The 26,136-nt window shown below is 43.0% G+C and overlaps 2 protein-coding genes and 2 non-coding genes across 4 annotated transcripts; 1 reads left to right on the top strand and 3 right to left on the bottom strand.

The window, feature by feature from the left end:
- The first annotated feature begins 6,212 nt into the window (after positions 1-6,212).
- Positions 6,213-11,190, top strand: LOC133354253 (translocon-associated protein subunit beta-like). Its single transcript, XM_061570951.1, has 6 exons — positions 6,213-6,292; positions 7,309-7,472; positions 8,148-8,246; positions 9,276-9,384; positions 10,047-10,124; positions 10,593-11,190. The coding sequence occupies exons 2-6, from the start codon at positions 7,309-7,311 to the stop codon at positions 10,701-10,703; spliced, it is 561 nt and encodes a 186-aa protein (XP_061426935.1). The 5' UTR covers positions 6,213-6,292; the 3' UTR covers positions 10,704-11,190.
- Positions 11,191-11,391: 201 nt separating this feature from the next.
- Positions 11,392-25,362, bottom strand: HAUS6 (HAUS augmin like complex subunit 6). The gene is made up of 17 exons (XM_061570948.1): positions 25,101-25,362; positions 24,321-24,416; positions 23,943-24,021; positions 23,624-23,759; positions 23,138-23,312; positions 21,796-21,903; positions 21,317-21,380; positions 21,026-21,199; positions 20,231-20,424; positions 20,001-20,112; positions 19,412-19,511; positions 19,049-19,133; positions 18,665-18,782; positions 17,054-17,170; positions 15,481-15,619; positions 13,687-15,186; positions 11,392-11,686 (listed from the first exon to the last, which is right to left on the bottom strand). Exons 1-17 carry the CDS (start codon positions 25,199-25,201, stop codon positions 11,676-11,678), a joined length of 3,309 nt encoding a protein of 1,102 aa, XP_061426932.1. The 5' UTR covers positions 25,202-25,362; the 3' UTR covers positions 11,392-11,675.
- On the bottom strand, positions 15,704-15,836 carry LOC133354312 (small Cajal body-specific RNA 8). The gene has a single exon (XR_009756571.1).
- On the bottom strand, positions 18,489-18,621 carry LOC133354311 (small Cajal body-specific RNA 8). The gene has a single exon (XR_009756570.1).
- Positions 25,363-26,136: the final 774 nt, after the last annotated feature.

Genomic DNA, 26,136 nt, shown 5'->3' with positions numbered 1-26,136 from the left:
AAAGAGGTTTCACGTTGGTCTGGAGAGGGGCTATGGTGTGGCCGCTTTGGAGAGGAGGTGTTGGCAGTTTGCGGTGTCGTGTCTGAGTGCGAGGTCCGATCCGTCGGCTCCACCGAGTCCCTGACTTCGTGGGAGTCTGTTTGGGACATGTCAACAGATGACCATTACCGTATGAATAGCCCACAGTGCGACCGCAGTCACCAATTTCAAATCATGGACTACATAGTACACTAATGCCCACTTCGAACATTCGCCAGCAACATTTAAAATACTAGCTAAGCTACTCTTGAAGCCATCCACGGGATCACCAACCTCGACATGAACACACGATAATAAACGTTACTGATAAACTCTCCGTCATATAAAAGAAGCAGACCAAAGTCATCTTGAGTATTGCCATCAACAGCACTAATATTACTACTGTTGAAATTCACTTTAATATGATTGCCATCAACACCATCATCATGAGCAAGCAGCAGCAGTCACAGCGTCGTCATTTCATCAATAATATCACAAATGCCACCATCGCCAGTCTAAGAATGTTTTCCAATGTTGACAGCTGTGCTAAATTAAGAGCTTTTAGCTATGTAATTTGCTTTCAATAAAGGTAATTTTTATTCAGTGTTGTGTAAAAACAAAGTGTGCATGATTTACAATTGCCCACGCAGTGCATGGAATTGTTTTTCATTTAGTTTTAACTTATCCGCCTACCACTCGTGCTCACAACCTGCAATCATGAGTTAGGATCACACCCACACACTCGCAGACAAATAAACGCAAATCACATTTACACTGTGAAAATTAAATAAAAAATAATTGCCGAGTGCCTGACTGACATGGGTGCCCCTATCCAGTACCACTGATCAAGCCTACAAGGCAATCAAGGCATCTTTGCCCTGAAAAAACATTGCCCCATAAAAGAGGAAACACAAATATATAACACGAAAAACTCAAGTAGGGGAACCTGAGAAGACAATGACACTGACTTCAACTTAGCGACACATGGCGCGCATCTAAGATTACGTGCCTGAGTGAGCCGGTTGCATTATTATCAGGTAACGGGAGTGAAGTTTTTCTTTCTAATGATTACCTGGTTCAGGAAACAAACACAAATCGGAGGCATTATACGAACAACCGAGAAGAGTAAATAGGCTTGGGCAGGTAGCATCGCTAGGCAGAATGATGGTCGATTGACGAGGCAGGTGACGAAATGGCAGCCAAAGAAGAGAATGCGACCACAGTGGAGAGTGAGTAATGAGATCAGTTAATTTGCGGGAGTGATATGGAGGGTAGCAGCACTGGACCGTGAGAGATGGAAGACATTTATCTAACAGTGGATAGAAAATGGCTGATAATTATTACGAGAGTTTGGTGAGGCTACATATAGAGCAACAAAAGTGACATTTTACCCGTGAGTGGCAGGATTTAGCAAGGCCACGCAAAATACTCTACAGAAAATAACACGGATGAAGTATTCATCTCACGAACGGTGGAATTGAGCAAAACCCACGCATAACGCGACACTGAACATCAACTACGAACTCACCCATGGTGTGGCTGGGCGGGCAGGCGGGCGAGCAGACGTCTCGGGGGCTATGGATGGAGCGCACACGCACGCACCTGCCCTCTCAATGCCATTGTCCACTCTGCAGATGGTGCTCCCACGAGCGCGCCTTCCAGAGTAATGTTTTGTCTCCAAGCGTCCCCGTGGTTAGGGGACCATGGGGGGCCGTCATTGCTAGGGAATATCGAAACACAACACTCTGTGGGGCCGGGCGTGTCAGCGTAACGGGAGACATCAACAGGCACACGCAGGGACCAGGCAGCTTAGAACATTCGTGTCACCTGCGATGAGGCACAAAGTGGGTGCCAGTGTCACGCTCTGGCACGCGCCCGACCAGACGCTGGGTTGTTGTTTTTTGGGTTTAGTAAAAGTACCGGAGGAATTGCACGAAGTAAGATGGTGTGTGTTATGTTCTTTCTTCCTTTCTTTATTTCCACTACCCCGTGAATTATTTACGCAAGCTTTGGTTTTCAGAGAGGAATGCCCTGGCGGGTTAGACGGCGTACATTATTGATAACGTGGCAACAGGGCGCGGGGAGCGTGCGTGCTTTGTGAAGTGGCATTTTGAGCGACCACCAGTGAACAAGCCACCCAAGCCTTGCCACAAGGACGTGCGATATTGGGCACTTCACCCGAAGAAAGGACCTGTACACATTCAGGCCTCTTGAGGCTAATGTACAAGACCTTGCTAGCTGTATGACACACCTTGAGTAGATGTACTTACTTCACATTGACTTGAAGGGATATTCAAACTTTAGTTGTATTGTATAAGTGACCAGTGATGGTTACAGGCACTCACTCACACAATTACTCTTCATCACTTACTTAAATTGTGGCAGGAGGGGATACAAAAAAAACCTCAGGGCGAGGGGGGCATGACCCAGCCAATGGTAAACCTGAAGCAAGTACAAACGCGAGACAGAACGAGTAACAATATGAGCTGTATAGCACAGTATGCGCTAATTCTCACCCTCGATGCAGATGAGGTTTGGCTCATATATACAAAATAGTGCAGTACTACCATTTTTTTCACTTGACTTTAAAGATTGGATGGCAGTCTGAACCTTAAGCAACGGGGGGGGGGGGGGGCGCTCATCCCCCTCCTGTCCCCCCCAATGTTAGAGCTTTAATCACCTTTCATTAATCATAATCATCAAGAAACACTGCCTCTTCGGTTATAACTGAACAAGAATAAGCTATCATTCCTGACCATTACCCTTTTTACAGTAGAAGAGCCATTGCTAAAACGTGGTTGTTCATACAGTAATTACAGCAACGTTTCTACAGCACTACCAAAACGGTAGTTGGAATGTATTGGTGAGGAGTCATGTTCGCCCCACTGCTGGATGAGTAGTGAGTCTCTGCGCCGTTGCCACAGACTCCTTGTGAACGCACGATGCCTCACTCCTTCCCTCCATCGTTCCTTGGGCAGTTCCACTTTTCCGCTGCAACCTCATCGCTGATGTCACCCATCTCCTCCTCCTCATCCCGCAACTTTCCAAAATTATAAATGAGGTACGGTCATTGCATATAAACAAGTGAATAGAGCAGTGCTGATATTTTCGATTATTTATTCAAATGACCTCGTTCTATGCTGTGAAGGGCCATTGCCTGAACCCTCGTCTATCATATCACGTTTCTTTTGAAGGCAACCACAGTGTTATTGTCGAACTTGTTGAGTTTGAGTTGTTGTCAATCATGTACGCCACTGCCAACGCAGCAGCGTCACCAAATTGCTCAGTTCAACTGAAAGCAATACGCTGAGGTTAACTTATTGCTTAGGCTAAAGGTAACACGTTACAACACATGAGGTAGGAAAAAGTATAACACGGTTAGGTCAAAAATGTACAGAGGATGTCATATTTACATCGATTCATCATCGCCAGTTTCAATGACTAGTAGTATACGTTCAACATTCCTATGACAGGAGTAAGCATATCTATATGAAAAAACATTACAATTAATTAGATTTTCCAATTACACTGAGGTAAAGTGTTGCATGCAAATGAAGCGGCCAGTGCCCATGGGTTTTATGAATCTGCCTGTAGTGCACTTGATCAAATCAGCCTCTGAATTTAACATAACTTAATGATTCTCTTAAAATATATATATAATTGAACATATGATCCTCATGGCGATACCCCTGGGGTACCAATCAATACTAAATGGCCGAGGCAATTAAATATTTGATTTCTGGGACACTATTGTTTTCCAGGGGTGTATTTAACTCCGCGACTGTGGTGTCAATCAACCCGAAATCAGTGCTACTCCGCGATGTCGAAACGCCAAACATTAGCTATCGAAAAATTCAACTTTGAATAGTGCATCGTGTACAGCTCGTCGAGATGAGTCGATTGGCGCATCGCCGACCATCATCAGACTAAAAATGACTGCTATCTTGAACAATGCTTTCGTAAAAAAAAAACTAATGTTTTTTACGTTTACATTTGTGGGGAAATAAATCCAGTCGCAATTAATGCTGATAATTATTTCACAAATCAATCTACCCCAGTGTCACTGTGCAGATGGGAATGGTATCATCCAGAGATGAAAATCATCAAGGACATCATTATTTTATGTTCATCTTTGTGTGTCTTGAAAGATACAACACAGAATACAGACCGCTCTATTCCAACAGCTATACAGCTGATAATTAGAGAGAAAAAAACAACTAGAGTAACATTTTGGGGTCATTCGGGTGAATTCCCAGAGGTATGGCTTCACACTTTTTACTGGTAGGAACCTCCTGGTTCCACCAGCCCACAGGGGATTATTGTGTCCGTCGTGCAGGGAGGGGCTGGGTGGGGAGGGAGGGGCTGGGTTGGGAGGGGCTGGGTGGGGTGGGGCTGGGTGGGGGTGGGAGGGGTGGGGCTGGGTGGGGAGGGGCTGGTCACCCCGTGGTGCCCTTATAAAACTCAACGTTTAACCTACTCACGCCGGCTTGTGTTAATTCTCCATTTCAGGGACGCCGTTGTGGAGTCACTTTAAAGCATTTATTCGAAATTCCCATCGACAAAGATCCCCCGTGTAGCCTGAACAGACTGTTGGGGCAAGTGCTGTTAGCGAGCACCTGTGAAGGTCGGCACGGCAGCACCACGCCCGGCCGCCTTTGTCTTTCCCAGTGGCGATGTTTACACACCGCACCAGGTCCTCATTTGAGGCTGAGTCGACCTAGGGGAGGCACAGCACCGGCTTCGGTTATCGTCACCGGTGTTGGCCGTGAACGGGATCCCCGTGAGCGCAGCTCCGCTAAACTCTTAAATGTTGTACTGTACTCCTTTGATTTTACATCCCACTGGGATTTTTGCACACAGCGTTGGTGTATGGTGTTTTTTCTGCAATATTTTGCTGTCTTTTCTTGGATTTTCTGTTTGCACATAGTCACATATTCACTTTAAGATGTGTTCTTGTTCATGTTTTTGTTTTTTGTTTGTTGCGGTGGCACCCGATTCAAGAGCCAAATGGCTCACAGGGCTACACATAATAAATGAACTTGAACTTGAGGTGTTAATACGAATTGGATTTAAAGGACTCTATTATGATCTTTGTGCACCACCAGTCAACACGGAAGGCCGTGTGGCTGATGGATGTGTAAACAAAAATATACGTGGAGGCACGAGTTGTGAAGGGGACGAATTGTCTGCCTGTGTAATGTGTTACACGATATTCTCCACGACACTTAATTCACATATACAACTAGTCCCCGACTTACGGTGTTCCGACTTACGATATTTCGATCTTACGATGGCGATATCGATATGACAAAATTGTTAAATATTTTACATTTCGCGCGGCAGGCAAACGCAGCAGCGCACGAGGTACGATACTGTAGGTTGGGGCGCTGCCGGGATGTTACTGAACGCATCTCACGCCTTGCGTGGTGATGCCTCTTTTTAAATCCTTTATATTAAGTTCGCTTGCTTGCTTAGGACCGTGCAAATCTTTCGGTCGTTTTTTAACCCACTTCCCGTGATCCAATCGAGCTGACATTTTCCACACAGACTCGTTGTACGTGACAATTAATGTTCGTGAAAAATTATTTCCAAAATTTTACACTTTTTAGGACAAAAATATTATATTTAATTACCAATTGCTTAATGCTGCCATGCAATCATCTGACCCATAGGTGGCAGCCATCTCAAGCCAGAGGACGATAGGACTCTAGCCGCCACGCAAATAAAGGATTTATAGTGAAAAACTTTGTTTTTACGGGTTATACTTATATTGTTTGCCTCTCACTCTCACCAGCGGTCGGCGGAGTTATGGGGGTTCGGTGTTCAATGCATGTTAAAAGTTTTTATAGCAGATAGCATTGTTTCCTGAAAAAAACGTTCTATGAAATTGCACTTCATATAGGTAGGCTAAGAATGCACCTTGTATTTTACTTTAAATTTTACTGTGCAATACAGTATTGTAATTAATAAATACATACGGTATATAGTTTATACATTACGGCACTGTAAATTGCTCTGTTTTGCTAAATTATCACCATTCTTTAAGACTCCTGGGTAGGCGAGGCCATTTTCGACTTACGATGGGGTCGTCGTAACGCATCTCCGTCGTAAGTCGGGGACTGCCTGTATTTAAAACCCATTTAAAATACATGACGTCATGCCGACGCGTGACGTCATTCATCCAGTCTAGCCGATGACGTCACGCCCCGCGCGGCCCCTCTTCCTCCCTGGTTGCCACTTCCCGTTCACAGCGAGGCGACGGCTGCTCAACAACGTGAGTTCGTCTCCGCCGCCAAGCAGATCACAAATAAACATTCCACCATTCAGCTGCTCAAAGCCAATTACACCACGTTTGACTTTCACACAAACAATGCGTACTGGTAATAGGCGGCCCGCGTCTTCAGGAAAGTTCATTTCCCCATTGTCCGCCTATGAGGGCCTGACTAGTCGAGAGTTTGAATGGAGAATGTTTGGTGCATCGACTGCCGTACTAATCGAGTTGAATGTTAATTGATTCGTTGTTGAAACTCGTTTGTGCTTCACGAATTCGTTCACGCTGCGACGCCGCGAGTTGGAGATTGACATCTGTGCAAGTGACCTCCATAAGAGTCGATTGTACTGTGGTGTGATCGTATCCTGAGTCGGGTCACGGTATGAATTGATGAATAATGCTGAGTTCTGTATTAAATAGGTGGCATTTCTGGCAATGACCCCCATAGTAGAGCTGTCATGGGGTCCCTGGATATAAGTAGCAGACGGGTGTCCAATGGAGTCTCGACAATAGAAGTATATTGGTTTCTGATGAGGTGTCTGGGCGGTAATAGAATGGCATAACAGCAGCTGATGGGGTCTTTACACAACCAACACTGGTCTCCACGGATGTCAAGACCAGTGGTTCCAAACGTTTCTGGATCCGCGGAAAACTACCAACAATAAAACATTTTTCGCGGACCACCATGCATCAGTTATTTAGAAAATGTACCTATCTAAATTGTAACATCTGCAGTTCCACGATCTTCCAGACCACCAGTGGTCCTCAGACCTCAGGTAGGAACCGTTGCTGTATATTCGAATTACATCCTGGTGTCTGATGGTCTTTGCATGAACGAACAGATCAGTTTAATTTACGTGTTTATACAATTTTAGAATAGCCTGTGGACTCGGAAGGACTTTCACCGGTTCATAAATGAACCGATTTCATTGTAACCAAACAGTCCAATCTCACCTTAGAAATATTGCTTTTTAAAATCCTTTCAGTCGCTTTCAGCAATGATGTGCATGTGCCCGCAGATGGTGCGATTAGCTCTGCTGCTGCTGGTGGCCCTGGCGGTGTGTGGTACGGTGCGCACTGACGAGGGGGCGAGGCTACTCGCCTCCAAGAGCCTCCTCAACAAGTACGCGGTGGAGGGGCAGGATCTTACGGTGCAATACAACATCTACAATGTGGGCTCCAGGTGAGGTCTTGGACCACCCTTGTGGGAACCCACAGAGCCCATTTGCAGCCCTCGCCTGCCCGCTCCGTCAAACGAGCAACTCAATTGCCCTTGTTGCGTTGGAGTATTGGCATGCACATGCGAAACTATTTTAAAAGGATGCAACCCCAAAAATCGTAGATATAGGTTACGTTCTGGGCTGTCCACCACAAACTCAAATATTTTAATCAACATGAAAAAGTATCGTAAAATCAAACAAGTGCTCCATTATAGCGTTCGTTTTGTGGATACATTGATTTATTAGGGGATAATAAAACTAGAATACTCCATTGTCACTCTTGACCATAACTTTCAAGCAGTTTTTCATTAATGAAGCTTCAAATTCAAATTCCCATTGGATAGCCTGAGACACTTCCTAAATAGGTTGCCACAACAGCTGTTTTAAGTTGTCTTCTGTTTAACCATAAGTGGGGAATCTGAGAGAATCTATCACTCAGAAATGGCCCACAATGATAGTTATCCAGCAATGCAAGCATCTTCGCCACTAATCGGATACTCGAGGAATATTTTTGGCCTAATAAAAATGTATAATTTTAGTGCACTGTAAAAAGGTATTTGCAAGTGCTATTCAGCCCTCGTGAATGTTTTCCCTCCCCTGCTTTATACGGTTCGCTGTTGTCAATGTCACCATTCTAGTGCCGCCCTGGATGTGGAGCTGAATGACGACGCCTTCCACCCCGAGCAGTTCGGTATCGTCTCAGGGATGCTCAACGTCAAGTGGGAGAGGATCGCCCCGTATCCTCCGCTCACGCACACTGCAGTCAGTGTTTAAAAAAAAAAACTTGCCCATGCAATGTGTTCAGTCATGGGAGTTATTTGAACATATTTTAGCATGCTAGACAGTGCAGGTTGGTGAATTTAATTGGGCCCAGGAACAGTTTCAAATATCTCACTCACCACTGATGTTAGCCGTGGCTGGGAATCAAACTGATCACTGGGCATGGAGTGTCTTGCATGAACCGCTGCCTAAAATTATTCCCTAAATTAACTTGGACTCAGCACAAAATAGCTTATCGTGCATATATAAAGACATAGGCTGCATGTCAAAGCTGCCCATAGAGAGTCTAAGGCTTTGTTAAGCAGTGAAGAGATTTATAACTTCCTGGCATGCCACTATCACATTCTTGTAGCATCCACATCATAAACGCTATAATTAGCACCGATTATAATCGTCGTTTTCTGAAACTGGTCTGACAGCCTAGGACATGCAGCCTGCGTGCTTATCTGCAAAAATAAATGTCATTTGTGACATGAATTGTCCTTTAAATGCAGCAATGTGAGTGAGCAGCATGCCTTGTTTCCATAACACGATTAGACTTGAGTTTGCCTAAGTTGGCTTCATAAACCCAAAATTTACTAAAAGTTGAATTTCCATTAAGTTACTGCAGTTGGCCAGATTTTACCGAAAAATACTTTAGAACACCTTCCCAAAAATTCAATGAAAGGTCAAGATAGGGTTGCTGACAATTGTTGCATGCAAAATTAAATGATGCTGCCACCCACATCAGTAATTGAGATTGTTTTGCAAAATACACAAGTCAGGCCAGACAGTGATGCAAGATTGGCTTGTAAAAAAATCAGACTACAGCCCGAATATGCAGGCAACTTAAAAAAAATATACCACGGAAACGTGCTGCTTTGATTGCAACTTGAGTTGAAACTGGTTATGTCCCATAAAAACATGGTATAAGTTGATAATGGATTCAACGTGCACTGTGGTCACCAACGTTAAGCAAAGGGAGCTTCTTTAACAGCTGCCTGCAGGGGGAGTAACGTGTCGCACTCCGTCGTGCTGCGGCCGCTTGTGCCGGGCCTCTTCAACTTCTCATCCGCCACGCTTTCTTACCTGCCACAGGAGGGCGCTGAGGTGGTGGTGAGTGGCTCAATAGTTTACTCTCTTGAAGCCGTGGGCATATCCGGATTGCATGCTTGCAAAAAAGCAAAACATGTTCATGGGCTTGCTAGTTTATTGTGCTCTTCACTTGGTGCCGACACGAGTACAAACGTCCACAAGGAAACCGATTTCTTGAAACAGACGAGATCCTACCTTAAATTTATATTCAATAGGTAAGCAATATTTTTAGCCTAAATTACAGATCGTTTGCGTTTTCCGTTTGTTTGATCAGCCCCCCCCCCCCACCATTACCACGGATAATCGAGTTGGTTGCAGTAGAATTACAATTTACAAAGCATTTAAGTGCATCAAGATGTATTACATGACAGCGTAAAATTGGAAGTGGGTGAGGGGAGAGCAACACTTCCCTCCCAGCGCAGGGCCAACAAGGCTAAGTACAATGGGATGATGCAATGAAGGACCAACACAAGTCTCGGGTCAGTTAGTGCAGCACCACACGTTAAATGTTTTAATGTAATTCAATGCATGGATGTATTGTACACCACTTGCGAACGCTTGTTATAAATTGCAACTGGGCTTTCATGATTAAGGTGTCATTGATATGCCTAAAGTATTGTGTTGCTCAGCGATGGCTGTTGGTCGTGCTATGAAAATACAAACCATGTATGTCTGTGTTGCAGATCGGCCATACAAGTGCGCCTGGCGAGGGAGGAATTTTGGCTCAGAAGGAATACGATCGCAAGTTCTCTCCTCACTATGTACGTTTGCACTGCAACAGATCCCCTCCACCTCATTTTGTAAAATGGGAATCTCGTTACTTAACAATCATTTTGGAAATACCGACAGCTCTTTTGTCAGTCTACTGGATCAGCAACACCCGATGCGGTGTGGTGGTTGTTGGACCTTACTTCATCCTATTGGTCAATGTTGGTTGCAGGCAGGGAACAGACAAGAAAAACGCAAAAATTAATTGCACTGCCCTCTTTCCCCACCACCTATAAGACCTGTAACGCATAATGGTTGCACATCCAAGGACTTGTGATTGACAAATTCACCAGGAATGTGCCCAGGAGGGATGAACATGTGCAGTTAAATATTTAAACATGCTTTAGTAAGACTTGGTGTCAATTGGGGCGTACTTTCGTTTGACACATTTTAGGCTACGCCACTTGGTCATGATTACCTGGTTCTACAGAGTTGGTGGTGACTTTAAATCTCTCCCCCAGCTGGACTGGGCAGCATTTGGAGTGATGACGCTGCCCTCCATCGGCATTCCACTGCTGCTGTGGTACTCCAGCAAGAGGAAATATGATGCCCTCAAGTCGAAGAAAAACTAGTACCGCCTTACTCAAACTTTGGTCAGACATCAAACTATGGAAGGGTGTTGGGATTTTCTAACTATGCAGTAATTTTTTTTAATGTAAGTGATGTTCCAGGCAGTAAACACTAGATTGTTTATTTCCAACGATTAATTTTTATGAGAACCAATTGAGAAGTCAAAATATTCCTTGTGATAGTTACCCAAAAATAAAAGTTTGCAATGACTTGTGTTTTCAAGAATTCAGTTATTTAACATAGCACATTTGTATCATTTAGCATACAGTTTACATGCTGAGATACATTACCCTTTATATTTTTACTGGGCTTACAAGCTCAAGGTGAAATCCACATGAGGGCACAACTTTCTGAAATAGTCGAAATGCCACCATAATTGTGATTTGCACCTGTATCATGTTGTAAATTTGTTTGATGTAACGCAAGTCACTGAAAAGCAGTACTGTCATTGCATTTGATTCAAATAAAAAAACTTCCTCATTGAATACAACCTGTGTGCTTTTTGCTTTAAATGTACAAATTATAAAAAACAATGCTTGCTAGAAACAAATAGATTTACTAAGTCTACACGATATTTATACACTTGTGGGTTTAACAAATATATTCTAAGGGCCGACTTAACATGCCATAAAGTCAGTTATTGAATGCTTATGCGATGTGACAGCATTTGGAAGGAGCCACCACTCAAAGTTAGTTCATAAGTTTATTTTCAAAAAAATATTAAACATTGAAAGTGTGAATTGTATTTAACATTCTAAAAATTTCGGACAATTGCAAAAAAAATATTACATAAAACCACACACACTAAGTACAGCTAACAATAAGTACTATGTTAGCTTTGTTCTAACACGGTCAACATGTAAATATGCACGTTGTACTCACACAGTGAGCAATACAATTATGTACGGTGTTGGCTACCCATTAGTTGCTTGGTACAAAGTTGAATGTTTCACTTCCCAGAAAGGCTTGATTGCTTAATCACCCTCTGAAAAGACAAAAGAACGAAGCAGTCTATAAAAAAGGTAAAATAATGGTAATGTCCAAACACATAAAATTAAATTATTAATGGTCACACATTTGTCTAAAATAGGATTATGTAAATGCACTGCACTATATTTTACTGTTAGTGTGGGACAGTGCTGGTCCTTCAACAAAGCAACTAGAAAAGCTTTCTGGACCTATAAACGGTCGAGAGGATGATCGGTATTTCATGGAAGTATCAGCAAACTCGTGAAAGTGTGGAAGAGAATAAAGAGTTTTTTTTATGCGATGAGATAAACGCTGATGGGTGGGGCACGTGCAGGATGGAGGGCAAGTTATCAAGACATTGTAGTTGCACCCAAAAGTTAATTAATGGGATAACCTAACACAGGAGACCGAGGACATGTCAAGTGTAAAAAATGTTGGGCATAAACATTGTAACAAGGAAACCTAGCGCAAGGAAGTAAATTAAATGTGGCAGGCAGAATTACTGTTAAAAGTTGTTAAATCTTCATGTTAAATGTGCTACACACAGCCGCATGTCTTTAGAGGCTCAAAGAGATGCAATATCCCAAAAGTATGGAAGGAAGCCAAAGTCATCGCCATCCTGAAAACCTGGAAATCCACAGCTACAGGAGCGAATTATCCCTCGTCCTCCACTTCCAAGCTGATGGAATGGGCCATGCTTGTCAGACTTTACGACATTATCGATGTCCAACTGCCTCCCCAACAAGCCAGATTTCCAACTGGCCATTCCTGGTGCGAACAGATCGTTGCCTTCCCCACCTTCATTAGAAGCTGGTTTCCAGCATCAACAGAAAATTGTCACAGCAACGATTGAACTCTGCTGCCTATGACTCCGTTTAGCGTCATGGGACTGCTATTGAAGTTGGCAAAATCAGATGGCGTTCTACTGTGCACCTAAAGCGACACGATGCTCAAAACCATATGTTCAGGCTACGGCAAGTCCTCGCGTGTTCAAACAATGCGTTTATGCTATAACACGGTTCTTCCATTGGGGAACATTTTCCACAACGTGGAACACACGCTCGTGCGCAGAACACACCCATTAACAGTTTGAGCAGTCGACAACGAACTACTTTTCAGAGCTGTGCAGCTGAACGGTATGTTATGTGGAATGATACAGTAACGCAGCGGTACACAATTATTTATACCGTCATCTGTGTGTATACATCGTATCTCGCCAAACTTTATCGTAACATTATTTATGGGGAAATTTTTTCACTAGAATGTATTTTTGCTTAACATGGCACTACTGCGTTAAGAGGATAAACTCTATATCGCTGGTAAACAGCTGCAATTGAATTATGAACAATGGTCTCCCTCAAAGCTCGGTACTGGCACGTGATTATTTAACATACATAAGGTGACCTGCCATGTACACCTCACAAATTCATATATGCCGATGACAGCCCTTGCTGCAGAGCCAACACCCTCGATAACATTTTCATCTCCCATGCAAACTGCATGGGAGATTACAAGTTCTTGCCAACGACATTGAGCAAGACATCAAAAATGTACCTTAACATCGACTCAAGTGCCCATCTCCCCATTCTGGGATTCACTGTCAAAATCCTAGAATCTCATCCAGATCCAGAATAACGCTGGCGACTAGTGGATCAATGACGGCCATAATAAACACCTAATTCGAGACCCAAACATCGCACCTTCTGGCTTTGACATTCTTTTAAAACACCGGTGTACTATCAACCACATTAAAACATCAACAGGCTGCTGCACACATCCTTCAATGGAAAATTAAATAAAAGCCACAGTGCAACTTTGGACCACATAGTATGTTGTCAGTGCTCCTTCAAATGGAGGAAGAGCAAAATTATAGTCCCCTGAAGCCCACTTGTGGCTAGCAGACCATGGAATTGGCAATTAGTTGAACAGTCATATGCAAGAAAAGAATAGGGAGCGGCTCTTGACAGATGTGTTCTAGTCACAACCATTCAAGTTGGGATTATGGGCAGAGCTTACCGGGCGCGACTTTTCTCCCTGCAAAGCGGTCCAAGTAAATTTGTGGGAGTGGGAAGTCCAGGTCCAGCTGGTCTAAAAGGTTGGGTGTTATTGCCAGCTCCACGGACAGCCGATCTCCGTGCACCATCTCTTGGTTATCCAGTGCAAAAGAATTGAGGAAGTCGTCGTCCAGACAAAAGGCCTTCTTACTTGATTTTTCGTCAAGCTCAGACTCTCTCGGCTCCTCATTTACGGCCTCCATTTCATCAGCGATTGCCTTTTTACCACCGATTGCTGGCACCTGTTTGGAAGTGAAATCTTTCAAGAGCCATCGCGTGTCATCTTGCCACCTATCATGACCACCATTGTCTGGACACCGCGGATGCTCTGCCGCTGCCACCATTGCACTGTTGTCCTCCATGCTGTCCTCGGCACACAGCGAACCTGGGGAGCTGTGGCTGTCTCCCAGCTCAGGCATCGTCTCGTTGAGGATTCCAAACTGGGCAGCATCATCAATTTCGTACTTCTCTTTCCTCAGATGCAACCATCGATTTGGCCAATTATTGGATGACTTAAACGAGGCCGTGGAGGCTTTAGTACAGCCATCAGCCTCTGGCTGGTTTGAAACTTTGGGTAAAACTTGCCTGTCTATCTCTGGCTTCATCAAGTCTAAGCTTAAGTCCAGTAAGTTGTTTTTCAGAGTTGATTCTTGCCTTTCAAGAGGCAATTTGGCCAGTGTAATTGTATCACTAAACTTCATTAAATGTGGAGAAAAACTGGCGTTGTTGCCAGCAGACTCTGAAAACAAATCTAGGAATGGGGTTTGGGACATTAACAGCGGTGACCGAATTGGTGAATAGTCCACACTCTTATCAGCTGGCTTCTGAAACAATCTCTTTAAACGATCTGTCGTAGTGGTAAATGGGCTCATAAAATACATTTCATTTGAATCATTGCAATCCTTTTTCTCCGAGGGGCAAGATTTGATCATCAGGTCCTCCTCTGCTGCATGCTCGCCGAAATATTCTGCATTTTTTGTTGAAGCCTGGTTTCCCACAGAATTTAGTGGCAGGTTGCGTTCCCAGTCTAAACTTGACTCTTCCTGCAAAGAATGTACGCATTCCAACACGCTCCGGTAATCTCTTAACGAGCCAATGCCATCATCCATCTTATGCAAGGGAATATTAAGAGGGTGCTCCTTCTTAGGCTGCATTGATAAATCTCCTCTTGGTAAGAAGCTGCCATTCCCATTTACTTCAGCGTCCCTATCCGAGGCACCGATCCTTTTTGATTCCGTTGTATTTGCCCTGTAGGCGTTCAGAGGTTGGGGACTCCAAACACCAGACACAGGAGAATCTGTGTGTTGGTCGCCTTCTTGTCCTAACTCAAATAAGGTATTGTCGGATTTCTCGTCAGAGATTTGTGCCAGTTTGTTTTCATCAGCATCCGTAAAACTATCTGGTGTCTTATCCAAGAGCTGTCCATCAGTGTCTTCCCTCCATGTAGCCCTCACATCTGAAACTAAAGTAAAAGACTGGTGAATAAACAACACATTTCCAAAAAAGAACACTTGCACTTTCATTTTGAACATATCAGGTCACAACTAGAACTATGAATTCCAAACAATTGTCCACACAGCATTTAAAACAAGACAAATTAACTGTAATCAATACAGAGATGCTGTTCACTTAGAAACTGCACGTAATTTACCTTTTCTATAAACTGTAGAAAATCAAAACACAAGGGTAAATCATTCAATTAGCTTTCGAAGATTAACTTAAGCTAGATTAATCTCTGCGGGCATCCAACTCATACCCATCTGGACAGGTGTCCTCTGCAGCTCCGACTTGATGGTGAATGGATTGCTGAGCATAGCAGTGGCTGGATCCTCCGCCCCCTCTAATGTAAAGCACGCACCCTCTCCGACCACCCCGAGTGTCACTGCTTCTGCAATCTAAAATTCAAACCAATACACAAGACAATTTTAGGTAAGATCTCAAAAGGCTACCACACAGAAACAAAGGGAGTGTCCACTTTGCTATGTCTGCCCCGTATCTGTACGTGCCAATTTCTCTCCATTTGGTTCGCTCATCAGAAGGCAGGTTTTATATAGGGAGGCAAAGTGACATCCAGGCACTGACTGGCCGACTGGACATGTATCATGCCTCCCAAAGTATTTTTACTTGATCAATTTTCACAGCTGGTTATCAACGATGTCAATTACTGTATTTTTCCGCATATAACCCGCGGGGTATGCCACTTTTTACAAAAACAAGACCCTGCAGGGTATATGGAGGTGCGGGCTATCCCAAAAATATTTTACACGTGTGACATGTCATAACTCGTTTAATTTTTTCATGGATAGGACTATCCACTATGCACACTTACCTTTGACTAAAGCACTGTTGAATAAACCACTAACACTAAAATTGCACATGTTAAATCACGTTTTAAATTATTCGAATTGTTTGTACAATGAAACGACTGTTTGATGTGGGTGCATTTTGTTTACCGGCGACGGGAGAGCTGTGCGAAGAGAGAGGTTGGGGGGCGAGGCAACGGCGTACCGTAGTGCCGCTAATTATCTGCACAATGCGCAATCTACAAGTGCTAAAATTGTACTTATCTACCAGTTGTGTTACTTATGTATTGGATATTTAATTTTGGTACTTATTTACCGTTTTAAGTTCACTCGTTTTCGGTTAGTTTGTTTTCTTTGTGCACGCTACGATTTTAAATGTTAACAATTGATAGTGGAATGTATTACAATATAAACTTCTTATTAATATGATGGAATTAAGCTGTGGGAACAACGTTAAATATATGAATGCATGCGGGGTATCTGAAATTTGGTTTACACAAAACGCTATTTTATGCGTCTGCAGGTTATATGCGTATGCGGGCAATATGCGGGAAAATACGCGGGAAAATACGGTAATGATTTACACCGATTCCCTCCCCCAGACAACCTTTTGGCAATCCCAGCAGACCAGACAACGTTCTATAATCTCATCTTTTAAGTATAACCATAATGACTAACAAATAAATATGTAACCACTAATTTGTCTATGGATCACAGATTGATACATATTTACTCATGTTCACTATCTGACCGGGTGACTCAGATGGTAGTGTGAGTGGCTCACAAATTGCAAGTTGTGAGTAAAAAAACGTTGGTTGGGGGCTGATTCAGGCCATCATCCCTCCAGGCTCAATAACTTCCCTACAGTGGTATTACTGTTAAGTCATTGTCCAACGGATAGAATCATTCTTGCCATATGAATGTGGAATTTCCACCACTGGCTCAGGGCTTTAAAACAGGAGATGATTAGTGTTTGCTGCTGGATGACAAGAATGTCAATGGATGATTTTCCACCAATATCCACACCTGCTCTGCCAGTTTGTCATGCGCCCGCTCCATAGCACTTTTTGCTTTGAGGTTAAAGTCCTTCGCTTGAGACTTCCATGCTGGCCTCCTCAACCTGGTCTCTCCCTTCAGAGTCCTCTGTATTCAAAAACACAGTTGTTATTCATAATAAAGGTTTTTGGGTTAGATTGCCGGGTTTGTAGCACAGCGCGCTAACCACTACACTACCGCTCCCCCCCACACACACGCACTTGCTGCAGACACACAACTTTGAGGGTCCGTACGGCAGTAAACGACTCAAATAATAAACCAATGCTGCGCGAAGAACGTCGCAGACCCACAACACATTTGTATTTCACGTTACCCGCGGAGGGTTGGGGGGGGGTGACATCAGCAGGCACACTCCATTACAATTCCGCATACGGGTCACATGACAGATGTGACATCACAGCTCACTTGCCGTGCAAAATATATGCATTATTGTGCCCCCCCCCCCACCAAAATACAAAAGTCTATTTTTATAATTTTTTCATGGTGTACAGTCTGGAAAGTAACCACATGGCAAAGTTCAAGTTTGTTGCATGTCGGGAAGTACGCTAAACATTCTGAACACACACACATTCACAAATTTCCCATATATATATAGACTAGCAGGAAGTACCTAGCATTGCCCAGGGGAAAAATATATTTCAAAACTTTCTTCTCTTAAAAACATAACATATACATACAAATGCTAAGCTATTGTGAAAGCCCGGCGTTCCGTTTGTCCATGAACAAAATTATAAGAGGCTTGCAGAAGTCCTGAATCAAAAAGTAATATAAAGTGGGGGGTAAATAGTTGATCTAAAGGGTTTCCAAAAATTGTCGACCCCCCTCAAAAAATATTTTTATTCCCCTGTAGGCATATATACTTACACACCCTACATGCAATAGCGAGTAGTACAAAGGACGTTATGATGAACAAGGGATTATAACCTTTAAATGAAATAAGTCTGTCACCGCGGCCTTACAAATTGCACACGAATTGATGCAATGAATATCATGCCGCGGTCTGCTTTTCATCTTCTTGGTTCTTTCGGTAAAGTCACGTAGAAGGGAAATAATAAAATAATAAAAATAACAAATAAATTACAATTCTCACGACGTTTCGGCCACAACGCAAGTAGCCGTCCTCAGGTGAAGAACAGGTCTGTCGGAAAGACAGCGTCCTGTTCTTCACCTGAAGACGGCTGCTTGCGTTGTGGCCGAAACGTCATGAGAATTGTATTTTATTATGTAATTTTTTGTTTATTTTATTATTTCCCTTCTACGTGACTTTACCAAAAGAACCAAGAAGATGAATCCCTGCAGTCACGAAAGCTTTCAATCGAAAAAGGTCTGCTTTTCGTTTGCAAGTTTCAGATTTACTGAAATACACCCGTCCTTGGACGGGAAAAAGGCGCGTTACTAATATTAATTCTGTCTGCCCCGTATCTGTACGTGCCAATTTCTCTCCATTCGGTTCGCTCATCAGAAGGCAGGTTTTATATAGGGAGGCAAAGTGACATCCAGGCACTGACTGGCTGACTGGACATGTATCATGCCTCCCAAAGTTTTGGTGTGGAGGATAACAAATAATTCTCAAAAACTGACCTTCTCTGCCGGTGCAGTCATTGTAGCATAAGGTTTATGACGTAGGCCACGTTGAGAAGCCCGTGAACCATCTCCTTCAGAACTCTCCGTTTGGTTGAGATGGCTTGGATAGTGAGCCCTAATAAGAAAAATTACAAAACTAAGGAATGCAAATACAGTCCAAGTCTAAAAAGAGATATTTATAAAAAAAATAATTTATTACAATAAATGCAGTCAGTGGGTTAAAATCTTGATTTGAAGCTTTCGTGACTGCAGGAATCCATATTCTTTGGTTCTTTCGGTAAATACCTACGTGACTTTACGGAAAGAACCAAAAGAGTAGTGGGTTAAAAGTTGGAACTACATAACGATATTACAACTATGTCAATTATTTAATATTCTTACCTGGGGGTTTTCAAGCCTGATGACATAGGTAAATCGACCTCTGCCTGAAGCGATCCAGCCTTGGCAGATACATCAATTGGTTTTTCTAGAAAACATGTGTCAATGTGTTAAGTACTTCAGTAGCAAGTTAACGTTGAAATCACAGAAAAGGTTTTAGGTTTATTAACAAAATGTCTTGATTTGTTCAATGGTTTTCATGCGAGATGCCTCATCTCTATACAACCAAATTCATTGAAAACAAACTTAACGGAGCTATGTAAATCAGTACAGTAAATTTTAGGCTGCTAACGATTGTCAAAAGGCAATCTTGAGCAAGACATTGAACAGGAGTGATAATGGAAGTTAACCCCCACCCCCTCTCACCCATCCGTGGGTACGGGAAGAGGGAAGGCACATTCTCATCAGAGTCTTCTTCCAGCACCTCAAGCGACAAAGGTGGAAATGTCGGAAGCGAAGTAAACGCCTGTGGAAAATCTAAGGTTAACAAGATATCTCTTGGGCAATATGAACAGGGCAGTATATGAGAAAACTATCTTTGCATTTTACCACGAACAAAATGGGAGTTACAGCCCTTGTATTATCGACAGTGGTCCCTACAAAAAACACGGCAGAATGTATTTCTCATCCGAAATGCTGTGGCAGCATTGGGAATTAAACAGATCTGATATTTTGCAATAGAATGGCAGCACAGTATTTATGTACGCATGTTGAACTTATTTCGCACCGTACATAGCCAATGAGCTAACATTGGAGTATTGATGACAGGGCAAAGTAGCTTGTGTCGAGTGAAAGGTGAGTTACAAGATTGTGTGCATGATCATTGCTTGTCATTATACAGATTGTATATGGTTTGCACAAATAGACTTTTAAAAAAATGTTTTAAATATTCAAATTTTTCAATTAGATGGTAATTTAAATAAACTGGCATTGAGGTTTTACCAACTGATCCTACCGGTTGTATGACGAGGGGGTTAAACCCTTTGTTTTTCTTTTCTTGCCAACGAGTGTCCAGTTCCGCCACGGCCTTATTCAAGTCTGGGAGAACCCCTCCTGCTATCGTAATTCTGTGTGAGCATGAGAACACCGTTCCTTCACAAGCATGCTATCAAACAGCCCTTTCATGATCCCAGCTCTGCGTGAACACAAACTCAAATCACATTAGCCCCATGCTCGTTCACTCACCGTAGTGTCTGCATCTCCGCCAGGCAAGTAGACAGGGAGGCGGCCTGGCTGTAAAGGTCACGGGCAGCAATTGTTAGGTCAGGAAGCCCCGTATTGTGCAGCTCGTCCATGTAGTGGCGTAGCGCCAGCTTGTGCAGCTGTAGGAAGCTCAGTATGTCGAGCCGCCCAGCCACAAACACGTTGTGCACACGCTGCTGCAGAAAGGAGCACCGCACCATGGCAAAGTCAGGCAGTCAACCAATATGGACAAAATATCTGTTATGCCAGTAGACCCAATGCACTGGCTATACTGGAGGTAGCATGCGCCTGTAAATCTGCTTTGGGAGGCAAAAGTTGGAGGATTACAGATTTGTTAAATTCCTAAATCAGCTGGACCATAAGGTGACCAAGCTGGCTATAGAGAGTGGATTTTTGAATACATCTGTGTAGACCTTGCTAGTTAATCCCTTAAAATGTGTTTTGTGCTCGGGTTTCATCCCTTAATGGAATTAGACAAACATCTCAATGTATGTCTTGAGACTCAGTGAGGCTTACTTTTATAAATCAAGGGCATTATACAGCTAACAGATTCAAAATGCTGCACTTGGATAAAGTGCATTGCGCACCTCAGCTTTTTCATGTTTTAAAGTCAACTTATGATTTCACTTTCCAATAACAAATCATAAATTTAAGCCATAAATAGAATAAGCAAACCACTATATCAATGACCGCCCAACAGACTAGACCGTATTTTTACATGGAAGTGTACTCCTGGCTAAGGAAACTGAACAGTCAACGTCACTGCCGCCGTCATACCCGCTTTATCTCCTTCTCACACAGTGTGAGCAGCATTCGTGGAATCTTCACGTCAACCGCGGCTCCGTCCAGCCGGTAGCGATCAGCCTCTCCACTCAACACAGCGCCCACTGCCTCCACACTGGGCTCAAGTGCCTTTAACGTCCCCTCCAATGTAGCCCACATGGCGCGTACCTACATTTCAGATTATGGGTGGTATACAATTATCAATGGTGCATCGTTATCAGTTAATATCAGCAGAAAATTGGTAACACACAAACTTATGCTGGTGAACAATTGCTTGTTTCCAACCTCTTTCAACATCATCTTGTTCTCTTCGGTTTTACGATCCAAGCACTCTTCCACTGCAGCATCCCTAACGAGAGCATGCAACAGTCAACGTTAAAAAAAGTTGCTTGTTTACAAGTCTGAAATTATTATACAAACCTCATCTATATAGCACCTTTGTGAACAGTAGAAACGCAACCTCTTTTTGTAAAGTAAAATATTGATTTGCAACACTACACCACAATATAAGTGTACTTTGTTTTGTTACCAAATACAATAAAATGTAATTTGAATATATGAGCATAAACCGACACATTTTTATACCACTCAACAATATGCATAGAGTCCTTCACAAATATAATCACTCCCAATCTGGCTACAGTCTTTACCAAGAAAAAAGGCTTGCTACGTGTCGGTATCACTTTGCAAAAGACTGCATTATACGGCTGCAGTGAATAAACAAAACACTTTAAATTGTAAATAGTGACATGAAATTTGCGCACCCTTCTTCATTCACCAATGCGTAGCCACAATCCTTCACCATACGGTCCATATTCTTCTCCTCCTTTTGTATTTGGACTGTGAGCTCCTTGTACTCTTTGTCCTGTGATCTGGAGAACATTCAAGGACAATATTAATCAGAGCTATTCTTTACACTCAATTATAAATCACTCATGAGGACAGTAGCCGTTCAACAATACAATTCTTTTTAAAGGCTTACGCTCAGATAATACAATTCTTTTTAAAAGCTTACGCTCAGACTAGTCACATAAATTGGTTCCTTCAATGAAAGTCCCAAACTAGAGACTATGAAGGTAATAAATTGTTCCAAAATGGTTCTGGGAGATGGCAACTGATTATATTTAACAATAGTCAGTGTTATTAGAGTGTACCTCACAATCATAAGTTTTGCATGTTCAAATATTTATGGGGGCCAACTCCTAACCATAATCCTCAGGTTTGCTATAACATGTGTGGGAAATCAAAGGTTATCCTACAGACTTCTGCTCACCATAGACATGGGGATTACTACTGATGGATTAGGGAATGGCAAGCACCACATATATATTTTAGCAGCTCTGTTATCCGGCATCCATGGAGAATGGAGGGTGCCAGTTAAAATCAAATATTCCGGTTATACTTGTGGTTCACCAAATTTTGCAAGTACAAACTTTTCAAGTAAGAAAAAGCCTACATTTTAATGATACAAGATAGAAGATACTCTTTTACAGAGATACTCGCCAGTCAGTTGTAGAGCATTCCAAGTTGATTGTAGAGAAGCAGTGGGGCCGTTTAGAGTACAGTATACAAAGTACAGTGCTGTATGTACAGACTATCGCAAGTGCCACCAATTGGTTGCGTCCTGAAGCTCCATAACGAACAGGTCTATTATACTGGTAGGAACCTCCTGGATACACCAGTCCACAGGGGATTATTGTGTCTGTCCGTCCGTCGTGCAGGGAGGGGCTGGGTGGGGAGGGTTGAGGGGCTGGTCACACCGTGGTGCCCTTATAAAACTCAACGTTAACCTACTCACGCCGGCTTGTGCCCGCCCTCACGGTCGGGCATATTTGCGGAATACACCACGCCGCCGTTGACTCTGGCCATTGACCGAGCAACCCAACGTTCCTACCAGCTCCCTCCGCAGGAATGTGTTAAGCACGCGGCATGATGCCAGATGGCTATCGGAATTTTTCCAGAACGTGTGAAGGAAGATTGTATTGCAGTTTGACAGACACCAGTTAGTGCATTCCGGAGAACAGAGTTTTTGCAAAACTTTGGCTTTTTTCCCTCCCTCAGTCAAGGCGACGAGACTCAAAGCCACTTAGAGGCAGCAGTGCTCACCTGCTATTGTTCCACGACTCCTCTATGTCCACCTGCATGTGGTGCACGCGCTGAAACGTCTTTTTCCGCAGCAGTGCCGTGTCGGCAATCAATCTCTCGGCCACCACATCCTCCATGCCATTCAGCCTGGGCTTTATTGACGCCGGTGGGACCATGCGCGACCGATACTCGCCCACTGCACGCCGCAAACATCAAGTACCATGCAACTGTTGGCATGTGCATTCTTCTTGCTATTCCTAATCGACAATTTTACAATTTTTGCTTAAGAATTTTTACTAAAAGAATTGCTAAGTTATGCAGATTTGTGAAACTCTAAAAAAAAAACTCACTGTGCTTTAAGGTGGCCAGGAAATAGCAGAACAGCAAGTGAGTTTGTGAGACCATCCATGGAGACCTTTTTAAGTGTTATGCCTTTTCTCCACATTGTGCATTTTTTTTAAACACTCAGGTCAAAAATTAATGTTTTACAAACTTTATCATGCTTACCATTTTTTGCTTTCAAAATCTGTTTCTCCAAGACGTAAATGCAGAAATGGTACATGACGTTTATAAACAGGTTTCCCCCAGGAGAAATAAACAAGGAGTGCTGAATCTGCGGAAATCCACAACTCTGCTTTTCTTCCTGTCGGAGAACAGACAAGCAAAACCACAAACACACTGTAAAACTTCGCTGGAAAAAATACAATTACAATCCGTTGTATTAAGAGTCATTTTAGTAATTAAACTATTACATAAAAGTAGACTCGTCATTCACTTAATGCAGCAAATGTTACTTCAGTGAAACTGGTAGACAGTAAAGACTTACCGATATATCTCGAAGCCATGAGCTGCATGTTTTGCGAAACATTTGCTCCATTTTTTTGTCGACAATAGGCATGCACAGTCTGAATGAAATATAGAAAAGGGAAATAAAAAATGAAAACGCAGACTAAAATAAAGGTTATCCATTTAAGTTAATTACAGCAGGCTAGGCACTGAGAAACAGGTATTTTACCTGCATCTAATATAACAATCATTAAATTAATTCATTGTTGAATTTAAAAACGCATACATTAACATTGTGGCCTTAAAATAAAACATAGGTGATGTGTCAGGCAATGGTTCTTCTTGATCGCACATAACTGTGATATACAATACGACGAGGATTTAAATTAAGCGTGGACACAGAAAAAAACGACCTCACCTGAATCGCTCCTTGGCGAGCACTGGATTCAGCTTACAAAATAGAAAATATGTAATGTTCTCAAAGGCACATTTGTTCGGCTTCACAAACATGTCCCTGGTTGAAGACAAAAGCATGCACAAGTGAGTAAACCTTGACAGCCTGATAAATGCTCACACTGTACTGTACATAGAGCCGTGTAAACCTACATCAATTACACATTACTGTACATTCTAGATTTGATGTGATTGAATTATTATTTTATACCTACGTGACTTTACCGAAAGAACCAAAGAGTACATTACTGTAGTGTTTTTTTTTACAAAACAAAAATTACTGATGTCTTTACAATAGGGTGGAAATAACACAACATGGAACGGAACACACCATCGACTTATAAAACATATTTTTTGTTATTATTTCCCTTCTACGTGACTTTACCGAAAGAACAAAGAATATAATTTTGAGTACTGTATAGAGTATATACGACGCTGGGCAATTGGCATTGTTCTTTAATAAATACGCATGAAATAAGTTCATGGCATATTCTTTTTAAACGCGAACCTAACTCAAATATCTTACCGCGGCATCTAAAGACGCCAATATTTGTGAACTCGTCAAGTACGATACTCTAACGTATTTAACGGTCACACTTCCCCGATAAACTCTCAACAACTCAAACAGAACGGCGATCATTTAGTCATGAAATAATTCACATTAATCAATAGCGCAACTTACAACAACAACAACAACAACAGTGATCATTATCATTGAAAAATAAAAGTAGCGGCCTCCACTCACGGCCCCATTGAGACGCGTAGGCCGGGCGGCGCCTTCCATCCCAGCAGCAACAGCATCGACCAAATGCGGGCGCCTTTGCCCTCCAGGTCGCACTCCGCCATCGCTAAGGTTCTCTCGTAACACTCGCACGAGGGGCTTGTCGCGAAACGTCGACGTCTTACGATGACTTCTACCGGCCCTCTCCTACTTCTTATTCTTGCCCCACGAGTTCAAGTTCCACAAAAAAAGGCGCCAACTGCGAGCGGGTGAAGCTTCTCAGCCAATCACGTCGCGCCTCACAGTAGCCACGCCCTTTTATGACGGGGGCGGGGGCGTTCCGGTTTGTAACGGCGTCTTCCATTGGACGAGCGTGGTGACGTCACCAGTCGAGGGCGTTGCCTCTCCCTCGCCGTGTTGCTTCCAGAAGTAGGGGGGGGGGGCAGATCTTCCGGAAGATAGCTACCGTCTGTTTTGTTGTCATCTTCCGGAATTGGTAGACAATTAAACAACACCAGGTGGGAAAGCATGACCTACTATTGATGCAGTTTGTTAAAACAAAATAAATGAAAGCAACTAAATTAAAACAGTCTGAGATGGGTGCACCAAGGTAGCTGGGTGGAGCTAGAGATGGTCCAACCACAGAGGCTGTGGGCCTTTGTATTGTGAGAGATTAGCCTCTCACCCACTACATTGACATTGTTGCTGCATTGGCATTGTTGACATTGCTGCTACATTGGCATTGCTGCTGCATTGGCATTGTTGCTTAATTGGCATTGCTGCTACATTGGCATTGCTGCATTGGCATTGCTGCTGCATTGGCATTGTTGCTGCATTGGCATTGCTGCTGCATTGGCCTTGCTGATACGTTGGCATTGTTGCTGCACTGGCATTGTTGCTGTATTGGCATTGCTGATACATTGGCATTGTTGCTACATTCGCATTGTTGCTGCACTGGCATTGTTGCTGTATTTGAATTGTTGCTGAATTGGCATTGTTGCTGCATTGGCATTGCTACTACATTGGCATTGTTGCTGCATTGGTATTGCTGCTGCACTGG

The sequence above is a fragment of the Lethenteron reissneri genome, chromosome 46 (genome assembly GCF_015708825.2).
Source record: "Lethenteron reissneri isolate LAM-NWPU_2019-01 chromosome 46, ASM1570882v1, whole genome shotgun sequence".
Classification (NCBI taxonomy): domain Eukaryota; kingdom Metazoa; phylum Chordata; class Hyperoartia; order Petromyzontiformes; family Petromyzontidae; genus Lethenteron; species Lethenteron reissneri.
The sequence above is the reverse complement of the archived record's forward strand: the minus strand, read 5'-3'. Positions and strand labels throughout refer to the sequence as shown.

Excerpts from the sequence above, each read along its gene's own strand:
- LOC133354253 (XM_061570951.1), top strand. The coding sequence starts at position 7,309 with ATGGTGCGATTAGCTCTGCTGCTGCTGGTGGCCCTGGCGGTGTGTGGT. Across the intron at positions 8,247-9,275 it reads AAGTGGGAGAGGATCGCCCC|GGGGAGTAACGTGTCGCACT; the intron begins GTATCCTCCGCT and ends AGCTGCCTGCAG. Across the intron at positions 10,125-10,592 it reads GCAAGTTCTCTCCTCACTAT|CTGGACTGGGCAGCATTTGG; the intron begins GTACGTTTGCAC and ends TCTCTCCCCCAG.
- HAUS6 (XM_061570948.1), bottom strand. The coding sequence starts at position 25,201 with ATGGCGGAGTGCGACCTGGAGGGCAAAGGCGCCCGCATTTGGTCGATG. Across the intron at positions 21,200-21,316 it reads ACAAGATGATGTTGAAAGAG|GTACGCGCCATGTGGGCTAC; the intron begins GTTGGAAACAAG and ends TCTGAAATGTAG. Across the intron at positions 15,620-17,053 it reads ATGACAAACTGGCAGAGCAG|ATTGCAGAAGCAGTGACACT; the intron begins GTGTGGATATTG and ends TTTGAATTTTAG.